Here is a 25,599-nt window from a genome sequence, read left to right as displayed (position 1 = left end):
GTGGGCCCTCTGCCAGCAGCTAAAGGAGGATCGTGGCCCCTGCCCGCCCCACCCCACCCTGCCCACACCGGCCAGCTGGAGCCCTTCTCTGGGCGCCCTGCACACCTGCCCATAACACTTGTCTCCCGGCTCCCTAGTCAGAGGCCTGCAGGACCTCCGGACCAGAGCGGGACAAGGCCACCAAGCACTGCTGTATCCAGCTCCCAGATGGGACGTCCTGCGTGGTGGCTGTCAAGGCAGGGCTGTCCATCAAAGAGGTCCTGGCTGGGCTCTGCGAGCGACATGGCATCAATGGGGCTGCTGTGGACCTCTTCCTGGTGGGCGGGGACAAGGTAGGGGGCTGCGTGGACCCTCAGGGCCCTTCTCCTGGGGGATGCTGCCCAGGGGTGGGGGAGAACAGTGGGTCTGTTTGTCTGGTCCACTAAATCTGCCCAGTCCCCTGAGGCTGTGGCTGGGTGAGGCCCTTTGGCTGATGGCTCTGCCTCCGGAGCCTAGCCGCCCTGCCCGGAGCCCTCGGCATGTTAGCCTTCGCTTGTCTACACGCAGCCTCCATGGGGTGGCTGGTTTAGAAGCCGCGGTTTTCCGGCGCTGCTGTACCTCCCCATGCGGTCTGGGAGCAGGTCAAGGGTGCTGCTTGCCCCCAGTCTTACCTGGTTTCTGTTCTCTCCATGCATCGCAAAGCCTCTGGTGCTGCATCAAGACAGTAGCATCTTGGAGTCTCGGGACCTGCGGCTAGAGAAGCGTACTTTGTTTCGGTACGAAAATGCCCCAGCTGTGTCCTGAGGGCTCCAGGACCACGCAGCTGTGTCTGGGGACATCCCCGTGAGCCCTGCATGCTGGGCTGGGAAAGGAAGGCTGGTGCCCCCTTCACGAGCAGGGTGGTGGGTTGACAGCAGCTGCATGTAGCCCCCAGGGACCCATGGGGTCAGGGGGTCACTCTCCATCCTGTGTCATACCTGCTGTGGGGCCACACTCAGGGGTACGTGGGCAGGACAGCAGAGTGCTGGCCATTCACCGGTTGGGGGGGGGGGCGTCTTTGCCAGCTATGACACCCAACTGGAAACCTTCCAGAAGCCCCACCCCTGTCCCTGTGGCTTCCTTCTCCTGCCGAAAATGCTCCACAGCTGCAACCTGGCGCCAACCCAGGGACCCCAGGGAGCTGCCACGCTTGTGGTGCCCTCCGGGAGGAACGGCTCAGTGTGCGTGTGCAACAGCTCTGTTCGTGTGTCTTCCCCTCCACCCAGGCTCGATCTGGTTCCAATTAACCGGTCCGTGGGGCTTAAGGCCAAGCCCACCAAGCCCGTCACAGAAGTGCTGCGGCCTGTGGTGGCCAAGTATGGCCTGCACCTGAATGAGCTGGTGGCCAGGCTGGTGAGTGACCCGGGGGCGCGAAGCTGTGCTCCCTGTGTGGACAGGCCTGTGGGCCCTCGATGTGCCACAGGCAAGCCAGAGCAAGGGCCACATGGCCCTGGGGGGAAGGTGTCCCAGTAAGTGGAGGTCCTTGTGGCTTGTTTGCCCCTGCTCACTCCCAGCGGGCTCTGGGTGATCATGGAGGTGTGGCTTTGATCCAGGGACTCCAAAAGGAGAAACTTACCCCTAGAGATCCCTGGAGTCCCCCTGCCGTTTGCAGGTGTGCTCCGCTGGCTGAGAGCCGGGGGCACTGATGGGCACTGATGCGTCCTGCGTGCGAGCGGCTGCCACACTTCTGCTGGCAGCCTCGCGGGGGCGCTCTCCCTGACATGGCCCAAGTCCTGTCTGCACCTCTAGATTGAAAACCTTGTCATTTCAAGCAGGGACCCTGGGGTATGAATAAGGTGAGTGGGTGGGAGCAGACCGTGCTTTGGGACAAAGACGCCAGCGTGAACCTGGGCAGAGTACCCTGTCCCTGTGAGCAGAGGGTGTTTGTGGGAGACGTCCTGGGACCTGAGACCTGGTCTGTGCTGAAAGCACTGTTCTCAGCACACTCCACTCCTTTGCTGTGAAACGTGGCGATTAACGACAGTGTTTGTCCTGCATTCCTTCTTCAGAGATAAACTTTATCAGAGCTATAATTTCAAGTACTTCTAGGATTTTTTTTTTTTTTTTTGAGAGAGAGAGTACAGGTGAGTGGGGGGTGGTGAGAGAGAGAGAGAGAGAGACAGAGAGAATCTTCAGCAGACTCCCACACAGGGCCCTATCCCATGACCTGAGATCATGACCTGAGCCGAAATTAAGAGTGGGATGCTTGGACTGAGCCACCCAGGTACCCCACCAGTGTTTTAGGATTTTAATTTTGCACAGACACCCTGAGGGTAGCCAGAAGCCCCTTCCCCAGCTCAGCAGGGAGACCCACTGGCCAAGGCCAGACTGTGCTGGTCAGGGAGGGGCATGGCCGAGGCATCCTGCTTTTACTCTGTTGTGATTCTTAGCTAGTGCTCCACCCCTCGGTGTCTCAGTCTTCCTCTCTGTAAACTGGGGTGAGTCTTAGGAGCACACCCCTGGGCTTGTTCCCAGATGAGCTGTTTTCTGGCTGCTGAGACCATCACCAGAAAGAGCGGGTCCCCTACCTTGGGGCTCTGGCCACGGAGAATTCTTGTGGAGCAGGTCGTGGCAGATGTGGCTTCTTTGGTGAATGGCGCCTACTTACGTCGGGAAGGTAGAAAGCAGGGCAGCCCTGTGGGCTGGCGCTCCATTTCCTCATGGGTGGTACCAGGAGCTGGAGGTCACTCCCCAATGGGACATCGGTCACTTTTAGCGTTCTCTCGACTAACGGAACTCAGGGAGCCAAACTCCAAGTTCAGGGTCCTTTGTCTGCGTAGTTGGCCAGGGGGAGGGGGCATTCTGCTTTCATCTCTCACCCTCCAGCCGCGTCTGAGGGGCTCGGGGCTGGTTTACAGTGAGCAGACTCATTGCAGCTCGAAGCTTGGCCCTGTGGACTGAGAGGTCTGCAGTGTTCACAAGGCTTCCTTCCCCCCGCCCCCGGGTCTCAGATCCCTGTCCTTGTGGGCCAGCTGGTACTCAGAAGCTGGGTGGCCAGTCCTGGGGAGGTCCCACGCGTGTTGGCTGGGCACCTGTGGAGTGCCCTCTGAAGCAGCCCTCCGAGGTGACAGGACCTGGGGTCCCCTGGCATGTGACTCCATCATACCTGGGGTGGTCTTCCTGTGAGCAGCTGTTTCAGAGAGTTCCGACCCGGGGTGAGTGACTCAATGCTCCCTCTGTGCCCCTAGAGTGGAGAGAAGGAGCCCCTGGACCTTGGCGCCCCCATATCAAGTCTGGACGGGCAGCGGGTCATCTTGGAGGAGAAGGAGCCCTCCAGAGGAAAAGGTAAGCAAGGCCCCGAGGCTTCCCCTGGTCCCCCTAGCCTGCTAGGGTCCCCTTTGTGCACCTCCTGGAAGCCCCCAGTGCTGCTACCTGGGTGGTCTCATTTAGGGTCTTATGGGGCCTCATGATCCCCTAGCCGGGCATCTGAAGGACCCAGCCCACCCCAGTCCACGCCCGTCTGTGGGCTGGAGGCAGGGGGACCAGGAGCATGAGGGCCTTGCTGGGGGATCGGCCCGCCTGCTGATGAGCAGGGTGTGTCCTCTTGGCTATAAGAAGGGGCAATAGTCCTGCTTGACACCCCCCCACCCCTGCCATAGGATTGTGCTAAGGTTCCAGCGCTCCCTGTGTCCAGGGCCTTAGCCAGAGAGTGCTGCCTCTTGGTGCTTTGCATGAGGGACACAAGCCCAGCAGAGATGAGATGGAGGGCTAACCCTGTCTACGCCCCCGTTGCTGCTCGTGTGCAGGGAATTAGGAGGTTTACGGAGCCATTTACCTCCCACTGCCTCTGCCACGAAAGGCCTGACCTGGAGATCCTGGGGTACCTGGGCCGGTGCCCGACCTTGGGGCCAGCAGTCAGTCCCCCATGCTTTGCCCTGATGCTCCTCCTCAGAACATCCAGTCCCCTTCAAGGCGGAGAGTGATAGGCAGCATGCCTCCTGGAGAGGGCTTTCTGGAACTGCCTACTGAGAACCCGAGAGAGGAGATACTCCACAAGGAGCTGCCAGGGGCCACTGGGGCAGCTTCTCCCCTTTCCTGGGCTTCCACCCAGTGAGGGCTGGCTCGGCTCCGCAGTGTAACTGGGCGTGCTTATCTCTGTCCCCTTGGAGGCCCTCCGTGCTCCTGCTCCTCTCCCGCCTCGCTGCAGAGAGGAGACACCTTCCTGGGCCCACCCTTGGTTCTAAAGAATGCTGTGCTCATTCTGGGGCCTGGTACCTGGCCCTTGTCGGGTGAGCTGCCGAGCAGGATGGGGCCCTCCCTCAGGGTCTGGCAAGGTCAGACCTTCCGGCCTGCCTGTGCGCAGGGGAAGGTGATGGGGGCGCTGCAGGCAGGAGCCCCCCATGGTCTTATAAAACTGGGATAGGCAGGAGTGCTAACATTAGTGCTCCAGGCCGGAGGAGTGGTCTTTGTCCCTCTGGTGCTGGCAGAGGCCAGCCCACCGTCCTGATGTGGGGCAACAGCCGTATTTGAAAATGTCATCAGTGTGAGACTCTTCTGCTTTCTTAAGAATATTCATACAGTACCTGAAATGAGCTTTCCTTTCACCATGCCTCCCCTCGACTGCAGGGGACCGCCGTTCCTCCCGCGTGTCTTCAGACAAGGCGCGTCTCCTGCCCCAGATACGACAGGGGGAGAGGGTGGTCTTTGTCCCTTAGTCCTGCACTTAGGGGTTTGGCCTGTGTGTGTGTATTTGATACGGGATGTTTCATACTTGGGCCTTCTCTACAGCTTTCTCCCAAAAGCAATAGAAATAGAATTACATTTGAACATTCAGGAGAATTTGCAGTTTGCGGAAATCATAAGGCATGTTTCATTGTGTTGGGTATCCACAGAAAAACAGAAAAGTACACCAACCAGACAGAATACAGCTGTAAATTCCAGTTCCAGAAATCACTCGGCTACGGTAATTCCCCCCCGCCTTCGTCTGCACGGGTCCCTTGCTGGTGGGTGGTGCAGCTCTGGGGCGGGCCGGGCCCCTCAAGCTCCTCCGTTGGCCTCCCGTCGTGCCCATCGGCCATGTGCTCGGGGGCCAGCCCTGCACCCCTGTTCCCTGTCTGGTGCCCGGCTTCCCCTAACCATGGGCTGGCTGTTCCTCTGCATTGGGGGTGGGGGGGTGCCTCACACTCACACTCTTGTTCTTGTGACTTTTATAGCTGTGATTGGTTTTCCTGCAAGGCACGTAAAGTGTGTGTCCCTGTGGCCTGTATTTCGGGGGGTGCTTTTTGTCTCTAACTGATGGATTGTGTGTTGTCATGTGTCCAACGTGTAAGCAGAACTCTGACTTTCCTTCTAATGCAGGGAGAGGAGAGAACACTAGGCAAGTCTAATTCTATTAAAATAAAAGGAGAAAATGGAAAAAATGCTAGGGATTCCCGGCTTTCAAAGAGAGAAGAATCTATTGCAAAGATTGGGAAAAAAAAATATCAGAAAATTAATTTGGACGAAGCAGAGGGTATGTGTGCTTTCTACAACTTCCGCGTTTTCTAGTGAATTGCAATGTCAGTTTCCTAGGGCTGTTGTTAGGAGCTCCTCTGAGCCATTAACATCAGAAGGATGCCATCCCCATCCCAGTGAGCGTGCCCTCGTCCTGGGTCAGTCTGTGGCTGCCGTACACTCTTCCCAGTTGTCAGACTGAGAATTGGGCCCTTAAGGGACAGGGAGTGCCCTCGATGGGGGCAGCAAGTGGTTCTCAAGGGTCTGTGTGTGGCTTCCCCCTCCCCAGCTCCTGCAAGGCCTTGGTAGTGTCAGGGTCACTAGCATGGGGGGAGGGGTTGCCAGGTAGAAGGCGGAGGCCAAGAGGGCCCTGGACTTGCTGGCCAGATGCTCTGCCCTCCCTGGGCCTGCAGGGGAGAGGGAGGGTGGCCTCAGAGACCCAAGGAGAGGTGATCGCTTATGGAAACTTCTTTTTCTTCTGAAAGCTTCTAACGGCAGAATCAAAACTAACAACTGTTACTGGGACCTGCATTGTGATCCAGGGAGCAGTCCCTAGGCTGGGGGACCCATAGTTAGCTCCCCGTGAAGGCCAACCCGAGCCCCATTGACCACCCCACCCCCTTGGCTGTCACCAGCCGCCAAGGAGGCAGAAGTAAGACACAAGCCTGCTCCCGGCTGAGAGCTACTAAGATTTGAGATTTTAAAGTCCTTGTCATTCTTCAAAATTAAGAATGTCCTTTAAATGCTAGAGAAAGTTCAGCTTAGACTCCTTCTCCTTTGAACAGTGACCCCCAGTTACAGCTGGCGGACAGCCCAGGTAAGGTGACAGGAGCTTGGGGGAGCCATCGAGGAGGCTGGAGGCAGAGGTGGGAGAGAGAGTGGGGGCCCCTCTTCGGGGACCATGGGCTCGCTTGTGCCTCAGGTGGCCTCCCTGTCAGCGTCACGAGGGAGCCAGGACATGGGTAAAGGGCTTCCCCCAGGTACTCAGAGACCCCGGCTAGAGTCTGGGCGCTGAACGTACCTCTCGAGCCATCCTCACACAGCCGGGGCTGCTTGGGGGTTTCAGTCTGTTCAAGTCTGAACTTGACCCCACTGAGTTCTTGGGGTGGGGCCTTCCCTGCAGCTCTGGGGGCAGAGAGGGTGCCAGACGGAGGTGCCTGGCTGGCCCGAGCCTACACTTTCCAGGGCCATGGGACAGCCCACAATGCGAGCTTCCTAGAAGGTGAATTTTTTGTGGTTGTGATACAGGCCTGGGTGTGGAACTCTAAAGCTTGATCTGTATGGGGCTTTTTTCCACTAGAGTTTTTTGAGCTCATTTCCAAAGCTCAGAGCAACAGAGCCGACGACCAGCGTGGGCTGCTGAGGAAGGAGGACCTGGTGCTGCCTGAGTTCCTGCGCTTACCTCCCGGCCCTGTGGAGCGGACCCTGCCCTCGCCCACCGCCACCAAGAGCTTCGGCAAGAGAAGCTTGACCAGCAACGGCAAGGACAAGGCTCCCTGGCCCTCCGCCACGAGCCCCGCCACAAGCCCCGCCACAAGCCCTGCCACAAGCCCCACGACGAGCCCCACGACGAGCCCCAGCTCGGGTGGCAGCCCGCCGTTCAGTGCTCCCCAGACCCCCTCACCCCACTCCCAGGAAGCTGAGGCTGGGGGCGTCCAGACCATGGAGGGCGAGCACGTGGCTGACCTGACGCTCACAGGGGAGGGGGACATCAGCAGCCCCAACAGCACTTTACTGCCGCCCACCCCCACCCCGCAGGACTCGGCTGGACCTCCAAGACCAGGTACCTCCGAGTTTGACCCCCCTGCACACCTTTGACTCTCTGCTCCTCCACTATCCACCTGGTGTTATCCACTCTGTTTCCAGTAAAAAACAGAAACAGCTATGGTAAGTCCCCTCTGCCTAGAACCCTCTCTCCGACGAGGTTCCAACAGGACCTTTGTTGTCCTCCTTGCTGGGGGCCACCTCTGCCTTTTCCAAGAGGAGCGCCTCTGCGTGTGGCCAGCACGGGTCACTGAGGGGCTCAGGGTGAGTGTGCCAGGCCCTGGCGATGCTCTGGGAGGGGACGTGCGTGTGGGCTGTGTCCGTGCCTGCGCAGACAGCGGCACTCGCCTGCCAGCCCCTCCCTCGCTCCCGCATCCAGGACCGCCTCCCAGCAAGGCCCAGGGAGTTTCTGAAAATGTATGTGCTATTCTTGAAATCTGGATAGCTAGTATTTTTTGTGTTGTGTCTCAAGACTAAAAAAAAAAATAGCATTTGTCTTGAGCAAACCCGGAAAGCCCCGTGTGATTTGGTGAGGAGAGCGCATGTTCTCTGACCCCGGTCCTTCGCGGGGAGGGCTGCACACTCCTGCCTGACCCCGGCAGACCACAGTGGGGTCTGGCCCCATGTGGGCCGGGCCGTGGCTCAGTTCCCAGGGTGTCACAGGAAGTCCCTGGGGGCCCCCTGGCCCGGAATAGGCTTAGACGTTTCTCCAGACGGATGCGCGGATTCGTGGGTGTGGAACCGAGCGGTCCAGCCGCCCGAGAGAGCCGCAGATTCCCAGGCTTGAAGCGGGGCTCCCGGCCTTCTAGGAGCAGTTCTGTCCTGATCCAATCCCCAACGTGTGTGCCTGTGCCCCCATCCCTGGGCTGTGGTCACTTTGCCGGAGCCGCTGGTGGCTGTCCTTTCTCCTTTCTGTGCTTGGTGATGCGCGGACCCTGGCACCACTCTTGTGGTCTGCCGTCGGGGGACACCAGTGCCTCCCTTGGCTCGGCCCAGCCCAGAATGCCGATGGTAGTCGAGTGTGCCCCAGGACCAGGGGCCAGGGAAGCGCTGTCATGGTGTGTTCTGTACATAAGTCCACGTCTGGGCACTCTGGGGACATAAGCCACGTGGGCAGGGCCTCTGGGTGCCTTCCCGCCGAGACCACGCACGGACACTGAACCGGGAGGAGCCGTGGTCCCGCCATGCGCCGCACTCTTGCACGCCTGCCTGCGGCCGACTTTCCTTTCTGCTCTCATTTGTAGATATCTGTGTGCAGGTTCCCCTGTGTTCCGGGTCTGTGTTCTTCTGAGAGTAATAAACTCTGGATCTTGTCATCGGACTGCTTGAAAGCGCTCTTCTTTCTCTTTCGAAAATTCCTTCCTGCTTTCCACGGGTTTGCCTTAGTGTAGTGGCTTTTAAAGATCCTGAGCCCTGCACTCATAGGCATCCCTGAGTGTCTCACACACACCCACAGATATGGCCATGCAACGGGGAGCAGTGTGGGGGGCCGTTTGCACGACCCTGGGAGCAGCAAGGGGGACATGCAGCACTGCGCTTGGGCCACGTGGGGGCCTAACAGGTAGGGCCTCCTCTCCCCAAGCGCGCTGATAGCCTCCATCCGTGGTCAGGTGCCCCCTGTCTGTCTCTGCCACCCTGTCAAGGGGAGGAGAGTCTGGGCGTTGGGTGGTGGTCAGTGAGGCTGCATGGCTGAGCTCAGTGGCCAGTTGCTCCTGACCTGGATCCCTGCGGGGCTGGTCGGCCCCAGGTACCGGGGTGTCTGGCCCCCGCTGTTCACCCCCGGGGGCTATCTGCACACAGAGTGACCACCAGCATGGGACGTGCAGCCACCCTGCGCTTGTCCCTCAGGATGACTCAACGGCCATGCGCTGGCATCTCTGACCCATTGGGGTGGAGGGCAGTGGCTCCTGTGTTCCCCATACTGTGGCCGGCTCCTCCTGGCTGGACCAGTCCCACGGCCGGCACGTGCACCCCAGCCCCCTGGCTCACAGCGGTCCCAAGACAGAGGGGCTCTGGCCATGGGCCGGGGAGTGGGTGGGCCCAGAGGAGTTGGGCAGGGTCCAACACCCACCTGTATCTTCTGGAGCTGACAAGCCCATCTGCTGGGAAGGGCCTTGGCCTTGAGCTCCCTCCTGCGCAACCGGCTCGGGCCCAGCTTGGCGAGGGCTGGCAGCCTGGAGGCCTCGGACTTAGGCTCCTCATGGGCTCTCTGTGTGGAAGAACCACTGGCCCCCAAGCCTTGTGTCCGGCACCTCCACGTTGCAACAAAAGGGAGGCGACCCCGAGATTCTTATGTCAAGTGGGAGGAGAGCATCGGTCACAGCCGTGGGAGGCACTGAGCACCGAATTGTATCTCTCACAGTTTAGAAGGCAGGTCTCGGCACAGTGATTCTCACCGGTTCTCGCAGATGCTGGGAAATATTTCTTAGCGACACAGTGGTCACCGTGGATCAGTTCAGGGTGAAGAATGCAGTGGGCTGATGGCCTGGGGCCCCCGGGCTCCGAGGCTCATGGCCACATACGGGCCAGACAGCTGGTTAGACAGCTGCCAGCAACGGGCCCCCAGGTGACAGGGTGTCCTCCTGAGGATCATGGCACCCGCCCTGGTCCAAGTCCCTGGCGCCCACATCCTAAGAGGCTGTCAGCGCCCTGCGTGGCCAGAGGACAGAGGAATTGGGCAAGATGAGTGGCCCGAGAAGCTTGTCCAGTACAGAGGGCCCCATCCATAGCTAGGCTCCCCCAGGAAATGAACCCTGTGGTTGCTTTGATCTTGATTCCCAGCTGCTTTCTTCATTGTTATCTATAGGGCTTCCAGAGACACCCCGGGAATTTGGGGGCACCCTCTGGCATTTCCAGTCCTGGGAAGGAGCCCCAAGGTGCATGTCCTCGGGTCCCAGCAGGGCCAGAGACCGATGCCGAAGGTGTGGCCCACGCTCAGGGTGGTGCTGGTTCTCTCCCCGCTGGGTGAGAAGATACCCGTGTCCACGCACTCAGAGAGCAGGTGGGAATGACGTCCTGGCAGCACGTGCTCCCAAGGGAGCAGGCATCTCTGTTGAGCTGTTTGGCCAGGGTGTCTGGGCAGCTGAGGAGCCGCCTTCAGTGTGGACTGATGGCCCTAGCAGCCCCTGCCTTAGCCCACCCCAACAGCCAAATGGTGTCTGACCCGAGACTGAGGTTCACTCCTGAGTAAAGGGCCAGTGGCCAGGAAGCCCAGGGTACAGGGCCTGACCATGTGGGATTTGGGAGCAGTCTTTGCAAGGGGACATCCGGAGCCCTTCCCCAAAGGGCTGGGTTTGGAGAAATCTCACTTCAGCTGGCCCTCTGTCTGAGCAACAGGGGGCCCCATGCCCCACCCCTCCCCAGGCAGGCGTGGGAAGAGCCCAGCTTCCCTCACTGCTGTCTGGCCATACTGGGTGTTAGGGGAGTGCGTCAGGGTCCTAGCTGAACCCCTCCTAGCCTTTTTAGGAGACAAGGCCCCTGGGAACCCTAGCAGCCAGCTGCCCTTAATAACTGGGGGGCCCCTCAGTGACCACATGGGCACAGCTGCACCCCTCCCAGCCTGCACAGCCCTTCTGGCCCAGGGTCTGTGGGTGCCCAGACGCAGAGGTTGCTGCTCCTTGGCCAGGGCAGAAGCTATCTCCACTTGGAGACCTTGTCTAGTGGTCAGTGTCCAGGGTCCCCAAAGGCACACCCAGTTCCCAGACTGGTGGCTTTCCAGAACCCACTGCTTACTTCCTCACAGCCACCTGTAGTTCTTGGTCCCTCACATATGGCCCACCCAGCGGGGGTTGTGGGGGCCTAATGATGTAGTTTCCATGGGAACGGAACTGGAGAGTTAACCAGAGGCCATGGCCTTGATCTTGGCAGTGAAGGTAGCCAGACCACATGTCCTTGGTGTGGCTGCAGTCCCGGGAGCTTCTCTACACCTGGCTGCTCAGTGGTCAGCCTCCCTCCCCCCTGCCAGCCACAGCCTTGGTGTCACGCCTGCTCAGCCCAGATGACGTGGCCGCCCAGTCTTACTGCGGCTGTGTCTATGACAGTAGCCCCAGGGAGGTCTCCGGGGATGTGCAGGTGTCCCCAGCCCTGGGCCCCACCTCCTGTTCCCATGTCCTTCCCCACATCTGCAGCAGTCCTTTCAGATGTCCTCTCTCCAGCAGAGGTCCAGCTCTTCCATCTGGGGGACAGAGGGATCTCCACACTGAGCACCCCTGCTGTCTGGGGGCAGACAGCCCTGCCCTCCCCAGTACAAACCATGGCACGCACAGGGGTGGCTGGCTTCCTCGGGGACACGTCGGCGGGCTAGGGGCCTGCCGCCAACCTCAGGACTGAAAAGTGTCGGAGGGCATCCTTGGCCGGGGTCTTGCCAGAACCCCCTTTTCCAGCAGAGCACGTTCTAGCGTTCTGGCCCTGCTCTGGCTGGAATGGACCCTTAGCAGATCTTCTCCGGCTAGATGCCTGGCTGGAAGCCTCCACAGGCTTCCAGGCAGCTGACGGTGCGGGCCCAGGCCCCTCCACAGCCCCCCAGCACTGGCTAGGACAACTCCACTCTCCCGGCGGTGAGAGTCAACGGCCCTGGGTCTCTTGCTGCACAGCCATGCTCCATGCTCTGCCATCCCTGTCTTGGTCTGCTCTCCCCGACTCCGGGTCTGAGTGGAAACCCCAGGCTCCCATGGTCCACAGTGTGACCTACACCCCTTCCCCCGCCATCCCCTGCTGGGGCTCCTGCCTGCTGTCCCTCCCCCAGGCCGCCCGCTCCATGCCTGCACCCCCTGTGGCCCTGACACTGCCCCGCCCCCACCCTCCCTGCAGACACACCCCCCTTCCCTGCACGCTGCCATTTCCCCGGCTCTGAGTCGGTGCTCAGTACAGATTTACTGAATGAAGGATTTGCTGAATGAGGAGCTTTAATCCAGTAACCCCTCCCCTGCCATGTCCAGACAGAGTTCAGTGGGCCTGGGGCGCCAAGTGGAGGGGTCCCTTGTGCATTTCATGGGCTGGAACCTGGGCCTTTGTTGGGGCTGTCCCTGCTCTTTCCCATGGGGACCCAGTCAGCCTCTGTGAAAGCGGGTGGAATGGGGTCCCCAGGGCCAACAAGGTCTTGGGAGGGCCTGGAAGGGCCAGTCCCCCCACTGTTTTCCAATTCAGCGGTGCCTGCCTCTCCGTGTGCTGTGGAAGCAGCTCAGGGGCATCTGGGAGGCTTCACAGAGAGGATATCAGGATGACTGGGGGAGCACACGGGACCCGGCCTCACAGATGATGCCCTGAATGGGGGGCTGAAGTCACGGCAAAGCCCCTGGAGGCCAGGGCGTGGCATTCCTCTGGGTCAGGAAGGGCTGTGGGACAGGCAGCAGGAGTTGGCTCCTGAAGGAGAGCTTGGCCCCTGGACCAGCCCTGCCAGTGTAGCCCTGTACTATGCTGTCCCTGAGAGCAGGGTCCTGCTCTGTGTCACCTTCTCCCGTCGTGGTGGTGGCCAGAGTGGAGCTGGCAGTCAGCACAGAGAATGCTTATGGACAAAAGAAAGGGTGGCCTGGGGATGGACGGACCACAGACAGCTGGCGAGGGGCTCTGGAATGCAGTCCTGCCCCGGGATGGTCAGGGCACAGGGTCTGCGGTGGCCCCGGAAAAGGAAGGGTCAGCGGAGCCGCCCGAGTGGGGAGGAGACAAAGGTCTCCTATCTGGGTGGGTGAGGGACCTGGGACAGAGGCTGGCTGTCCCTGGAGAGCAACCAGCTGGGGAGCACTGATGAGAGCTCTGGGAGGCTGGGCAGGAACAGTGCTGGGGCAGGCCCTGGCCTGGGGTTTGTGACACATGCCTGTTGCATGGGGCTGGGCCCCACCACTGAGTCATAGGCCTGGGGCTGGCACTTGGGAGAGCGAGTCTGAGCAGAGCAGGCAGGAAGGGCCCAGAATGCAGCCACCCTCCCTGTGACGATCACATCCTTGGCCCCTGGACCAACCTACTGCCCTGTCCCCAGAAGCTGTCATTCCTCCCCATTCCGCACCCACTGAGCTGCCCGGGGGTCAGGGGGCTGCCATGGCCAAGGCCGGACGGCTCCCTGCAGCTCTGTCTTCCCGGAGCTCTGTCTGGGGCTAGACGAGAGAAGGCTGGGCTCCTGAGCCCAGGCGGGGTCACATGCTATTTAAAGGGGGCCGAACCCTGCCCCTCTGCTCGCCCCAAGTCCCAGGCAAAGGCCAGCCCCACCCCATCGTGTCTGGGCCCCACAGCCTGGCTTTTGGGGTTATGGGGACCCCGTGATGATGGGGTGGGGTGGAACACAGCCAGACCTAGCAGAGTGGCTGTTGAACACCTAGAGGACCATGCTTTTTGGCCTCTCACACCCCCGGAGGGCAGCCTCTTCAGAACTGTGACAACCCCACCAGCCAGGTGTCCAATGCTGACATGCAGGGAGGCCCAGGTGAATGGCCCTCCTGCTGCCCCCTTGACTTGCTACTGAGAGGTTGGGATGGACGCCATCGGAGAGCACACCCACCTCTGCCTGCAGGCTCGGACTTGCCCCAGGGAGGCCACGTGGGGGTGCCTCCAGAGGCGTGGGGTTTGGCGGGGTCAGGGGACTTTCGGGGCCACACAGCAGCTGGGAAGCCCAGACTCCTGCCCTCTGTTGTCCTCCCTGCTTGTGCTTCTATGCCTGGGAACCAGGAAGGGAGCCATCTTCCCCTCCACCGGCAAGGCTGGGGAAACTAAAGCCCAGGGACAGGTGGTCAGTGGAGCAGGACCTGGGGTCCCTGGGGGCTGTGCTCCTCCAGCCTGTCCTCTGTGGGCTCAGAGCTCCCCCAGCCCCCCAGGGGCCCTTGAGGGTCCTCGGACCCAGGATCACCAAGGACATGGCTACAGACAGGACAGAGCTCCCACCCAGCCTTGGTCTGACTGGGGCGCCGGAGTCCTGCCTGTGGATCCCGCCCTGGGGTGAGCCAGGGAGCTCAGGAGTGGGGCTGAGGCTGAGGGTGAGGCTGAGCCCACCCCGAGCTGGTTCCTGGGGACTCCATCTAGAAGACATATTTCTGCCTCTGGAGGCCCTGCTGCGAGACAGGACAGGGCAGTGACCCGCCCCAGGGTCTAGAAGCTTCTGAGGCACTTTCAGGCAGCCTGGGGCTCCAGGTCAGGGAGTCAGAGGAGTAAAGGGAGGGGAGCTTGGAGCTGGATGGCCTGTGAGGGGGTAGGCAAGAGGGTGCTTGACCTACGGTGTGTGTGACGGGAAGGGATGGCGTCGAGGGGCACAATAGAGAGGAGAGGCAGGGGAAGACTCGGAGTTTGTGAGGGTGAAGATATGGCCCCAAGGCAGCTGTCAGGAGGACAAGTAGGTGGCCAGGATGGGAGGGCTTAGGTGGCGGTGGGGCCGTGAGGGTCTGGGGGCTTGCTGAGCAGGAGCTGCGGGTGGGCACCCTGAAAACAGCGGGGTCGGGGGGCAGCCAAGGTCACAGATGACCCGTGTATGTGATGGGGTGGGGCGCAGTCTCCTGTTGGGGGAGCTCGCCCAGGGCAGGGCAGACGGGTGACAGTCTCTCTCTTCTCCTTGTGACAGGAGGCGGGGCCAGAGGCAGCCAGGGCCTCCCAGTCAACACCATCATCGACGTGGACCGCGTTGCGGGCCTGGCCCCCGGGCTGGGCGGCAGTGTCCCCGGGGTACGGGTGTGCCCCCAGAGGTCACGGACCAGTGGGCCCCTGACATCAGACCTCCCTAGCCTGAGTCCCTTCCCAGGTGCGCCCGCCAAGCCCAAGGCCAGCCCACATCACGCAACCTTCGTCTGAGGCCGCCTGAAGCCATGCCTCAGCAGCCGTCCCCCTGCCCCCACATCGGCACCACCCCAGCTAGACACGCGTGGACTCCCGTGATCTGGGGAGACCACCCCAAGCCCTCCTGAGGGCCTTGAAGGGGACTCCTTGGCCACCTTGCCTTCAGGAGCCAAACCAGGAGGTGCAGGGTGGCCCGGCCTCAGACACTCGCTGCCTCAGACCCTGTCCTCTCCTGCCCCTCGGCCTCCAGGCTTTCCTCAATAAATCAACTTTGGGGACCCCCCTGAGTGTGAGCCTCGTGCTGGGTGCTGGGGTCGCAGGCCTGCCCACAGGGAGCATCTCAGGAGAGGGATAGAGGCGGTGACAACTCCCGGTGTTGAGGTCAAGGCTGGGCGAAGAGAGTGGAGCCAGCCTGACGGTGCTGGCGGCCGCGGCGCCCTGGAGTGTGAGAGGAGGCGGTCGCGTGGGCTCACATGGGTCACAAGTCAGTGCAGGGCCCTGGGGGGTGGGGGCCAGGGAAGCTGGAGGGGGCAGGGCTCTGCCTGGAGACCCACAAGTCATGCCATGCCCTATGCTCTCCTGCCTGGGCTCTGGGGGCCCCAAGCCTGTTCTTGGCCTAATCTAGAGGGTCTGTCCATCCGTCTGTCTGTCCATGGAGGGGGCCCTCACTGAGGTCCTGGGTGGTGTCAGGCCCCAGAGAGCAGCCGGAGCCTGGTCAGGAGGGCCTGTGGCCGGCCAGGCGGGGGCAGGGCCGCTGGGGACTGTGGGCTGAGACAGCTCCCGTCGCCCACCCAGGTCGCCCTAGTGGAACCCCCTCATGGAGCAGCTGAGCGCTGAGGGACCCGCACCCTTCCCTCCGCAGTTGCCAGAAGGGCCCAACCTGCGAATGTTTGGCCAGGCCACGGAGGTTCTGAATCTTCTAGGGAGCAGGGCTGTGGAAGGGGCCGTGGGAGGTGTCAGAAGGAAGGGGGACCATCCCCCACTGTGCCAAGCTCCCGCTGTGTCCCCACAGGCACCACGCTCTCCCCCGATGCTCCTGCCCCTGCCCCGTCCCCGCACCCACCGTACTCCCCCCGTCTGACACTCCTGCCCCCCCACCATCCCCACACCCACCGTGCTCCCCCACCTGACATTCCTGCCCCCATCCCTGAACCCACCATCCACCCGGCTGGATGCCCCTCTCCACCTTCCCTCCTCTTGCATGGATGGCAAAACGGCAGCCCAGAGAGCATGGTTTGGGGGTGCACAGTGATGCCAAGCTGATCCCTTGAGGAAAGGGCAGCTAGCCCCCGCCCTGGCCCCTGTGGGCCGCTGAGCTGACTCATGGGGAACCTGTGCTCATAAATGGCAGAGGAGGTTCCCCTAGCAGCTGTGCCTGTGGCACACGCATTGTAGGGCCCATGGGGTGGGGCAATGCCCGCATCCCAGGTCCCAGATGGAGAGAGAAAGGTGCATGCAGACCTGGGCAGGACCCCAAGCCAGGTCTCTGTGGCCCTTGGTGACCCTGGGTGCCTGGCAAGAGCTCTTCTGGGGCCCAGCCAGGGCTCAGAATAAGGTGTAGGAGCCCTGGCCAGAGATGGGGACAGCACCAATTATCCAAGCTGTGAGGAAGCCAGGGCTGGAAAGTCCCATGGGTGGAAAGACTTCCTGGAGGTGTCCAAGGGGGTCCTCCCAGGGAGGAGGGCACATTTCTGGGTAACCTGTGATTAGGGCTCTGGTGCTGCCCGCCTCCCTAGCTCCACCCCCAGGAGGTCCCCCCGCCCCCCGCAGGCTTATCCTGAACTGTTGGGAGCGGCAGGGGTTCCCATCCTGGGTCAGTGTTTGTGACCCTCAGCCCAGCACACAACCCCCCACCCCCTGTGCCTGGACTCCTGCTGGCTGTGGGGCTAGCACCCACCTTCCAGGCCTGGGGGGCGCGGCACCGACAGCCACTCTGGTTATCACTAGTTCACAAAGGGACAGCGGCCAGTCCCGTGGAGAGGTGGGGGCTGGGCGTCCAAGCCCCCACGGGCTGTGTGTCCTGCCAGACTTCCTGGAGGAGGCATCATAGCTGAGACCTGAGGATCTGTCAGGTCCAGGGCCAATGTGGCTCATGCCAGAGGGGACAGCTGGCCCAGGCGGGGTGAGCCAAGCAGTAGATGGGGGGACATGTGGGCCCAGTGCTGGAGGCAGCCAGGGTTAATCATTTCCAAGTGGCCTTGACCCCAACCCAACCTGCTTGCTGCTTCCGCCTCCTGCCGCTCCTTGTGCCAGCCCAGGAACAGCCATGGGACGCTGGGCCTGGGGTCGCAGCCTTTGCCCCCCGCCGGGAACGGCCCTGTTCCTGCTGCTGCTGCTGCTGGGGCTTCGTGGGGCTCAGCCCCAGGCTAGCAGGGTGAGCACTGACCCCGTGGCGTGGGGACCATGGGCTCCCCATGCCCACTCTGGGTCCTGGGGCCAGGGCTGGGGAGGGCTGTGGAGTGGGTAAGGGGCCCAATGTGCTGCAAGCTGGCTTTCTGGCCTCCAGCAGGCAAGGTGGGTGTGCTGGGCTGGCCTGGGGGACAGGAGGCCTGGGGATCTGACCTGCTGGGCCCCCACCGGGGGGCATGAGGGCCACTCCCCTCTCTTTGGGCTGCTTTTGGGTCCCATTGTTTGGGGGTGGGTAAAGGGGACCTCCAAGGGCCTTGCGGCTGCTTTTGTCCATCCCCCAGAACAGATCCCCAGGATCTGAGGCTGGAAGACAGGGGTGCCCCAGCCTGGGCAGACACCCAGCCCGCCCTTACCCTGTGAGCTCGGCAGGAGGGGAGGGGGACAGCCAGTGGCCAGGTTCCCCTTGGTTTCTACTCTAAGGCCTGAGGGCCCAGTATGGAAACCAAGGTTGGGGACGGCGATGAGCCCAGCCACCGGGGGCTGAGTGTGAGGGGGGCCACCCCACACTGACACCATCACAGCCCTCTTGGCTCCTCCTAGAACCTTACAGAACCCCCAGAACCTAACGCCACAGTGAGCTCTGGGACCCCCATGATCCCTGTAACCTCGGTGACCCCTGTGAGCCCAGCCACAAGTGCTCCAGAGCCACAGGGACCCGGTGGTACGGGGCTCACCCCCCCACCCAGAGCAGCTCCCTCCAGCAGCAGCCCTGGGGGCCCAGGTGGGTCAGGAAAGCTTCCCGGAGGCGGTGGGCTACACCTGGGCGGGTGGGTTGGGAGGCTGGCAGGCGGCTGCTGGGGAGCAGGGTGTGCGACATGGGGCAGAAGGTGCCCAGCGGGAGCCCCCTGACCCTCCTCTGCTCACCCTGCAGTGCTCACAGAGGACGGGCGGCCCTGCAGGTTCCCCTTCCGCTATGGCGGCCGCATGCTCCACTCCTGCACGTCGGAGGGCAGCGCGCACAGGCGGTGGTGGGTCCCGGGCGGGGCGAGGTCTGCCAGCAGCGACCACCAGCCTCACCTCTTCCGGATCCCCATGGTCCCTATCCACTCTGGAGATCCCCCTGCCCTCTGCCCTCCCTCCTCAAGCCCAAACCCCAGACCCAGCAGGGAAGGAAGGTGTGGGTGTGACTGGGGCGAGTTACCAGCAGCCGGCAGGGCATCCTGCCAGAGGCAGGCTGTGGGGAGGCCTCGGAGCCGGGACCCACCTGTGTCCTCACCCCCAGGTGTGCCACCACTCACAACTATGACCGTGACAGGGCCTGGGGCTACTGTGCCCAGACCTCAGTGCCCAGGGAGGACCCAGGTGGGTGCTGGCGGGGGGTGGGGGGTGGGGTGGGGAAGGGCCTGTGCTGGGGGATGGGGGGCTGTGCAGGCTGGGATTGGGGGTGGTCTAAGGGAGTACTAGGGTCAACCCGCTGATGGGGGTGGGAGCCAAGGGGACACAGCTGACCTGGGACAGGGAGTCCTGCTTGGAGTGCAGAAGAGAACTTCGGGGTTGACCCCACTGCACCCCAGGGGGGCTGCAGGAGTGCAGAGGGTGGAGCCCCTCCCAGGCAGGACCCTGCCCTGTCCAGGAGCCACAGGGCTGCCTTGGTCATTGCTGGGAGTAAGGCGCCCCCTGGTGGTCAGGCTGGGCGCTGTGGCTGCACAGGTGGAACCCTGGACAGAGATGAGGGCCCCTAGGGTCTGCAGGGTGGGGTGTGGGGGGCGCTGACAGCCCCACCCGCAAGGGTCCCAGGGCACACAGGAGGGGACTATGCTTGCCTGATGGGGGGCTGAACTTCCAGGGTCCTGGTACAGAGCCAGAGGCCTGCTTGCCCAGGGTCTGAGCACGGCGTGGGGTTGGGGGGTGGGGCTGCTGGGACAACGGGGAAGGCCTGCACCCCTTCTCAGGACTCCTGCACCCCAAATAACCCAAGGAACCCAGAGGGGCAGCATGAAGGCAGCAGGCCCAGTGAAGGCACTGAAGGCCTTGGAGAACAGAGAGGGTCTGGGGGAGATACCCCAATAGGCCGGGTTCTCCCACACCTGCTCCCTACTCCTCCTGCCTGTCCCCAGCTGCCCCGGATCCCTGTGCCTCCAGCCCGTGCCTCAACGGGGGCTTATGCTCCAACACCCAGGACCCCGAGTCCTACCACTGCACCTGCCCCATGGCTTTCACAGGCAAGAACTGTGGCACAGGTGTGCACACCAGGCCCTGGGAGGATGGGTGGGGGAGGGGCCTGCCCGAGGGCAGCGGCCTGAGGGAGCTCTGCAACCCCCCCCCCAAGAAAAATGCTTTGACGAGACGCGCTATGAACACCTGGAGGTGGGCGACCGCTGGGCCCGAGTGAGCCAGGGCCAGGTAGAGCAGTGTGAGTGTGCTGAGGGCCAGATCCGCTGCAAGGGCACCCGCCACACAGGTACGCCATGGCCAAGGCGGGGGGCTGGCCCAGGGTCCCCCAGCCACAGGCCCCAGAGGGACAGCCCCGACCCCGCCCTCCCGCGGTGGGCACCCTCAAGGCCTGAGGCCGAGCTCCTGAGCCCTCCCCGCAGCTTGCCTGAGCAGCCCATGCCTGAATGGTGGCACTTGCCACCTGATCGTGGCCACCGGGACCACTGTGTGCTCCTGCCCCCCGGGCCATGCTGGGCGGCTCTGCAACATCGGTGAGTGGGTCAGCCTCCTGGCCCCGTGCCCCGCGGCCCCTGGAGCCCAGGCTCACCACCCACCATGCTGCCGACAGTGCCCAGCCAGCGCTGCTTTGTGGGGAACGGCACCGAGTACCGAGGTGTGGCCAGCACCGCAGCCTCGGGCCTCAGTTGCCTGGCCTGGAACTCGGACCTGCTCTACCAGGAGCTGCATGTGGACTCCGTGGGCGCCGCGGCCCTGCTTGGCCTGGGCCCCCATGCCTACTGCCGGTCAGCAATGGGGCCCCAGACCATCTGCACAGTCGGCCCAGTGCTGCTGCTAGGGGAGTGGGGGGGTCTGTCAGGAGTTCCCTCACGGGGTTCTCCCAGGTCCCCTGGCCCCGGGCCCACCTGCCTCTCCATGCACCCCAGGAACCCGGACAAGGACGAGAGGCCCTGGTGCTATGTGGTGAACGGCAGCGCCCTCTCCTGGGAGTACTGCCGCCTGGTGGCCTGTGGTGCGTGAATGGGCTGCAGGCGGCTTGAGAACCCTGCTCCCACAGGAGTCACGGCCATTTTTCCTGCGTCTCTCCCCTCTTTGGAGCACCACTGCCCCCTCTGGGGATTGGGAAACTGAGGTTCCCTGGAGCAGGGCTCAGCTGAGGCCATGCGACTGCCAGGCACAGGGGGTCTGAGCAGGCCAGCCAGTCTCCAGGTCCTCTGGGCGGCTCCCACCCAGCCTGAGCCGAGCTGAGGGCTCCCAGACACAGGAAAGGGCCGGTCAGGGGTGAATAATGGGGTGGGAGGGCCAGCAGCCTCCCCTGGAGCCAGACCCTGGGAGTGGGCAGTTCCGGGAGGCCAGCCTGCCCTCTGGCCCCCATGCCCCTGGGGCCACCCAGCCGGCCTGGGCTCTGAGGTCCCAGGCTGCTGGGAGGGACAGGAAGCCTTGCCAGACGTGCCACACCACTTTGCTTCCCACAAAGCCTGGTGACTGATTGGGTCTTGTTCTCCCCATTGTACAGAAGAGGAAACTGAGGCTCAGAGAGTAGATTGTGTGCCTGTGAGGGCAGAGCTGTCTGGGGTGGGGCGGGGGGTGGGTGAGGACAGCAGCCAGGACCCACTCTGGGCAGGGATGTGCAGAAGGAGCCCCAGCAGTGTGACCCGGTGACCTGTGCTCCCAGAATCCCTCACCAGAACTCCACTCTGGACCCCTGAGGTCATGCTGAGACAGGCTGAGCCTGCCCCAGTGGGACGCCAGGCCTGTGGCAAAAGGCACAAGAAGAGGAGTTTCCTCCGGCCACGCATCATCGGGGGCTCGTCGTCCCTGCCAGGCTCCCACCCCTGGCTGGCCGCCATCTACATCGGGAACAGCTTCTGTGCGGGGAGTCTCGTCCACACGTGTTGGGTGGTGTCCGCGGCCCACTGCTTCTCCAGCAGGTGAGCTGCTCTGTCCATGCCCCCCACTGCGTGTTTCAGCCCATCCACTTGCCCTCCCCTGACTTGGCCACACACCCACCATCCATTCCACACCTTCGCGCCCACCATCTGTCACCCTCCCACCCACCCATCTGCCTGTCCTCACACCCATGTCCCCACGTGTCCCCACAACCCATATAACCCCCATCTTTGCTCCCTCGTTTTCTCGTGGCCTAAGGACCCCAGGTGGGGGTGGGGAAGACCTCCGTGTTCAGCCTTGCCCCTACTCGGGGTCACTGCCCAGTCCTGCCCGGACAGTCCTGCGCTGGGTGCGGTAGGGGGGCGGGGGGAGTTGGGGATGCTGGGCGTATGATGGGCAGGCCCTCCCCATAGAAGATCCTGCCCCCCACCCCAGACTGTGCAGGTGGGGGCACCTTTCCCCACCCCCTCAGCAGGGACTCCGAGGCCCCGCCCACTCCGTGAGCTGGGAAGGCAGACTTGGGCTGGCAGCTAAGGGAGTCGGGGTCAGGGATGCAAGGCACACCACCACACACCCAGAGGAGCCTGCCCGCTCAGAGAAGGAAAGGCCAGCCCCTCTTGGGCTTCACCCAGTGTGATGGGAACAAGGTTCCCCATCTGGGTGTCCAGACTAGGAGGCTCCCCAGGGGGGTCCAGTTGGAGAGGATGGCATCCCAGAGATCAGGGCCTGGGGATTTGGCAGTGTGAGTCTGGCCTTGAGCCTCCATTGGTCACCCAGGGACTAAGCCATGGATGGGGGGCAGTGGGTACAAGGCCTGCCCTATGTGGAGCCTTAACAGGCAGCAGGCTCCCTGCTGGGCCTGGGAAATAGGGTCTCTGAGGCCTCTCCAGTATGAATGAGATTGGGTGGGGGTTTAAGAGGCTGGAGGAGGGGAGCAAGCACCCACTCTTCACATCCAGGACAGGGTTGGGGTTGAGGCAGGGGCGCTGGAGGTAAACAGGTGGACTCTGGGTGGCTCCCCAGGAGGGCATGCTCCTTTGGCAAAGAAGCAAAAGGGGCAAAGGACAGAACTAGGGGCCCAGAGCTGTGGACACCCACCCTGCCCGGCTGCACTCAGCCCTTCAGCCAACCCAGTCCTCCTATCCCTGGAGGTCTGCGTTCACCGGCCAACCACACCAAGAGCATACCCTTCCCCCCCCACCCCAAGTGAGACCTATGGATCACCAGCTCTGGCCCTGAACTTGGGTTTCTGACCCTGTCCTGAGGCCAGGCACCAAGCCCCACTGTGTGCCGAGCTGGTGCCTGCCCAGGGCGTGGCAGCCCATTTTCCAGAAGGACCTAAGGCCTGGGAGGGCCCAGGGGCCGAGGTCCCACAGGGGCCTGGAGCTGGAGTCCAATAAAGGAGGGTCAGGCCTTGGTGGGAGTTACCCCCTTCATCAGGAGCTGGGAAAACAGGCCTCGAGAGGGAACACGGGGCTGACCGTGGGGGCCCAGGGCCTGTGCCCAGCAGGAGTGAAGGGCTGTATCGGGGAGACCCAGGCTACATAGGAGCTGGGTCGGGGCCGCCAGGCCTCCACCCACTCAGGCCCCAGTCAGCATAGACCCCACCTTGCGGGAAGCCCTTACAGTCACTAAAGGGGATGCATTAGAGATAGCACTGCCCAAGGTCGTGTGTGGCCACAGCCCACCATTACCCTGCTCCCTGCTCAGGCCTCTCCCCTGGGCTGCAGGGGACCTGCCCAGCATCGCCCTAGGGGGGACCTCCAGGATGCTTGAGCCGCAGCGGGTGGCGGGGAGGAGCGGCGGAGGGGAGCTTGAGGGAAGGGAACTGGGGCGGGGCCTAAGGGGCCTGAGAGGCGGGGCTTGAAGGGAGGAGCCTGTGGGGAGGGGCTTGAGGGGCGGGGCCCGAGAGGAGGGCTTCTGGGGTGGAGCCGGTGGGGAGGGGCTTGAGGGGTGGGGCCCGAGAGGAGGGCTTCTGAGGAGGAGCCGGTGGGGAGGGGCCGGGGGGGGAGGGACCCAAGGGGCGGGGCCGGAGAGGGCGGGCCTGGGTCGTGCTGCCACCAGACGCCCTGCACAGCCCCCACAGGGAAAGTGTCTTAGTGGTCCTAGGCCAACACTTCTTCAACCAAACCACGGACGTAACACAGACGTTTGGCATCGAGAAGTATATCCCGTACCCCATGTACTCGGTGTTCAACCCCAGTGACCATGACTTGGGTAAGGCTTGGGACGTGCTGGGGCGCACCAGGGCCATGGATGTGTGTGTGCCTTGCACACCCCAGGCCAGAGCCAGGAGAGGGGCAGGGGTGGGTAGGCATCAGGCCCACCTGGGGAGAGGGAAAGGGAGGGAAGGGGCAGGAAAAGAGACAGAGGGGGAAGGGAGGGGGTAGGGGGAGGGGAGGGCAGCAAGGGAACTCCGTATAGCAGAGTGGCCTTGGCCTGGTGGGAGGAAAACCTGGCAGGCCAGCCTTGCTGAGCCCTGGGCCGGCCCCCCTGCTCCTCGGCCCCTGCATGGACCCCCACGTCCCAGGCTGACCTCTGGTCTCTCTCTCTTGGCCAGTCTTGATCCGGTTGAAGAAAAAGGGGGACCGCTGTGCCATCCGCTCCCAGTTTGTCCAGCCTATCTGCCTGCCTGAGCCTAGCAGCCCCTTCTCCGCTGGACACAAGTGCCAGATTGCAGGCTGGGGCCACCAGGACGAGAGTGAGTGGGGGTGGGGGCACCGTGCCCCAGGGAGTGGTGGCCAGCCCCAGGGAGCCTTGCCCAGCCTGAGAGCACCCTATCCATAGATGTGAGTGGCTACTCCAGCTCCCTGCGGGAGGCACTGGTCCCTCTGGTTGCAGACCACAAGTGCAGCAGCCCAGAGGTGTACGGGGCCGACATCAGCCCCAACATGCTGTGTGCCGGCTACTTCGACTGCAAGTCTGACGCCTGCCAGGTGAGCCAGGGCTCAGCCCCAGATCTCAAGACTGCCTGCCCCCTGCTAGCATTTATCAAGGGCTCCACAAGCACCATCTTCTTTAGGCTCAAGTCAGTCCTGAGATGGAGGAGTTGCTTTACTTCCCATTTTATAGGTGCGGAAACTGAGGCCCAGAGAGGCCCTGCCACTCTTCCCAGGTCACACAACTCATGGCAAGGAGGGGTTTGACACTGGACCACATGAATACAACAAGCCCCTCTGGGGAAAGTCAAGGCGGGCTTTCCATAGGCAGGGGCACTGGCACTTGTTTTGAGGGGTGAATAGGAGTTTGGCAGAGGGCTGTTATTTCAAGTGGGGACATTAGCCCAGAACACAGGGACCACCTGGTCCACATAGGGTGTGTGCTGGTGGGTGGTTTGGGGAGCCAAGCTCAGATGCACGTTCCTGATCATGGAGTTGAGAGGAATCCATGGCAGAGTTCAGGAACTGGAATGACTAGTCAGATGCTGCCACAGTAGCCCTGGAATGAGGAGACTTTGTGTCTAGGGGGCCGGGGGAAGGTGGGATAGTTCCTTCACTTGGAAATACCTTTGTCATCTGTCCCCCGAGCTGTCAGGAAGTCTGCGTGGGAGCTCCAGGGGAGTCCTCCCCAAAGGGACATCTGAGACTCTTCAGAGACGTTTTCGGGGTTGGGGTGAGGGAGGCGGAGCAGGTGGGGTGTTTCATGACTGCTGAGGAGCTGAGCTGGTGCCTGGCTCTGACCAGCAGCCCTGCCGCAGGGGGACTCGGGTGGACCCCTGGCCTGTGAGAAGAATGGCGTGGCCTACCTGTATGGCGTCATCAGTTGGGGCGATGGCTGTGGGAGGCTTAATAAGCCTGGCGTCTACACCCGCGTGGCCAAGTACGTGGACTGGATCAAAGACCGGATATGGCCCCCTAAGCGGCCTGCGGATCCCTCCTGAGACAGCCCCGGCCTCAGGGTTGGGCATCCCACCTCTGCGCTGTTCCCAGACTCCTCACAATAAATATGCTTCCAAGAACCAGGTGCACAGGGCCCACACCTCTGCACCCCACCCTCCTCAGCCTTCCCCCGGGGCAGCTCCCCATCTTCCCTTTCTCAGTGGAGAAGGGAGCCTGCAGCCCCAGGGGAGGGTCTGGCCCCAAGGCCCAGGGGGTCAGGGCAGGGCACCTAGCGTCCGTCTCCTAGCCTAACCACCTCGGGCCACCCCCAGGCAGCGGGGGCTGGAGCCCACACACACTGGTTGCCCCAGGGCAGCGCGCAGAACTTGAAGATTTAAGACAG

The 25,599-nt window shown here is 62.6% G+C and overlaps 2 protein-coding genes across 7 annotated transcripts in view; both read left to right on the top strand.

The window, feature by feature from the left end:
* Positions 1–15,251, top strand: part of RGS12 (regulator of G protein signaling 12) — a 104,571-nt gene extending 89,320 nt beyond the window's left edge. For 4 of the 6 annotated variants that reach the window (XM_032855899.1, XM_032855881.1, XM_032855890.1 and 1 more), the window contains 8 exons: positions 138–332; positions 682–755; positions 1,245–1,371; positions 3,207–3,303; positions 4,851–4,921; positions 5,317–5,470; positions 6,752–7,234; positions 14,756–15,251. In XM_032855899.1, coding sequence (XP_032711790.1) covers positions 138–332; positions 682–755; positions 1,245–1,371; positions 3,207–3,303; positions 4,851–4,921; positions 5,317–5,470; positions 6,752–7,234; positions 14,756–14,982 — 1,428 coding nt within the window. In that variant the 3' untranslated portion in view covers positions 14,983–15,251. Of the gene's footprint in view, positions 1–137; positions 333–681; positions 756–1,244; positions 1,372–3,206; positions 3,304–4,850; positions 4,922–5,316; positions 5,471–6,751; positions 7,235–14,755 lie in introns of those variants that run through there. The other 2 variants (XM_032855905.1, XM_032855908.1) reach the window with 2 other exon arrangements.
* A 1,982-nt stretch (positions 15,252–17,233) lies between these two features.
* On the top strand, positions 17,234–25,333 carry HGFAC (HGF activator). Its single transcript, XM_032855866.1, has 14 exons — positions 17,234–17,341; positions 17,917–18,097; positions 18,248–18,344; positions 18,599–18,678; positions 19,434–19,556; positions 19,646–19,777; positions 19,911–20,021; positions 20,099–20,273; positions 20,415–20,500; positions 21,164–21,419; positions 23,456–23,595; positions 23,939–24,079; positions 24,166–24,314; positions 25,076–25,333. Exons 1-14 carry the CDS (start codon positions 17,234–17,236, stop codon positions 25,256–25,258), a joined length of 1,962 nt encoding a protein of 653 aa, XP_032711757.1. The 3' UTR covers positions 25,259–25,333.
* The last annotated feature ends 266 nt before the right edge of the window (positions 25,334–25,599 follow it).

Source organism: Lontra canadensis, unplaced genomic scaffold, assembly GCF_010015895.1.
Source record: "Lontra canadensis isolate GAN:19392208 unplaced genomic scaffold, GSC_riverotter_1.0 scaffold1, whole genome shotgun sequence".
NCBI lineage: Eukaryota > Metazoa > Chordata > Mammalia > Carnivora > Mustelidae > Lontra > Lontra canadensis.
Note: the sequence above shows the minus strand (reverse complement) of the source record. Positions and strands in the feature narration are given on the sequence as shown.

What these genes read in the sequence shown, in the direction of transcription:
- HGFAC (XM_032855866.1), top strand. Translation starts at nt 17,234, where the DNA reads ATGGGACGCTGGGCCTGGGGTCGCAGCCTTTGCCCCCCGCCGGGAACG. An exon ending in AGTGCCCAGGGAGGACCCAG is followed by an intron (nt 18,679 to 19,433) that starts GTGGGTGCTGGC and finishes GCCTGTCCCCAG; the next exon opens with CTGCCCCGGATCCCTGTGCC. An exon ending in GCAAGTCTGACGCCTGCCAG is followed by an intron (nt 24,315 to 25,075) that starts GTGAGCCAGGGC and finishes GCCCTGCCGCAG; the next exon opens with GGGGACTCGGGTGGACCCCT.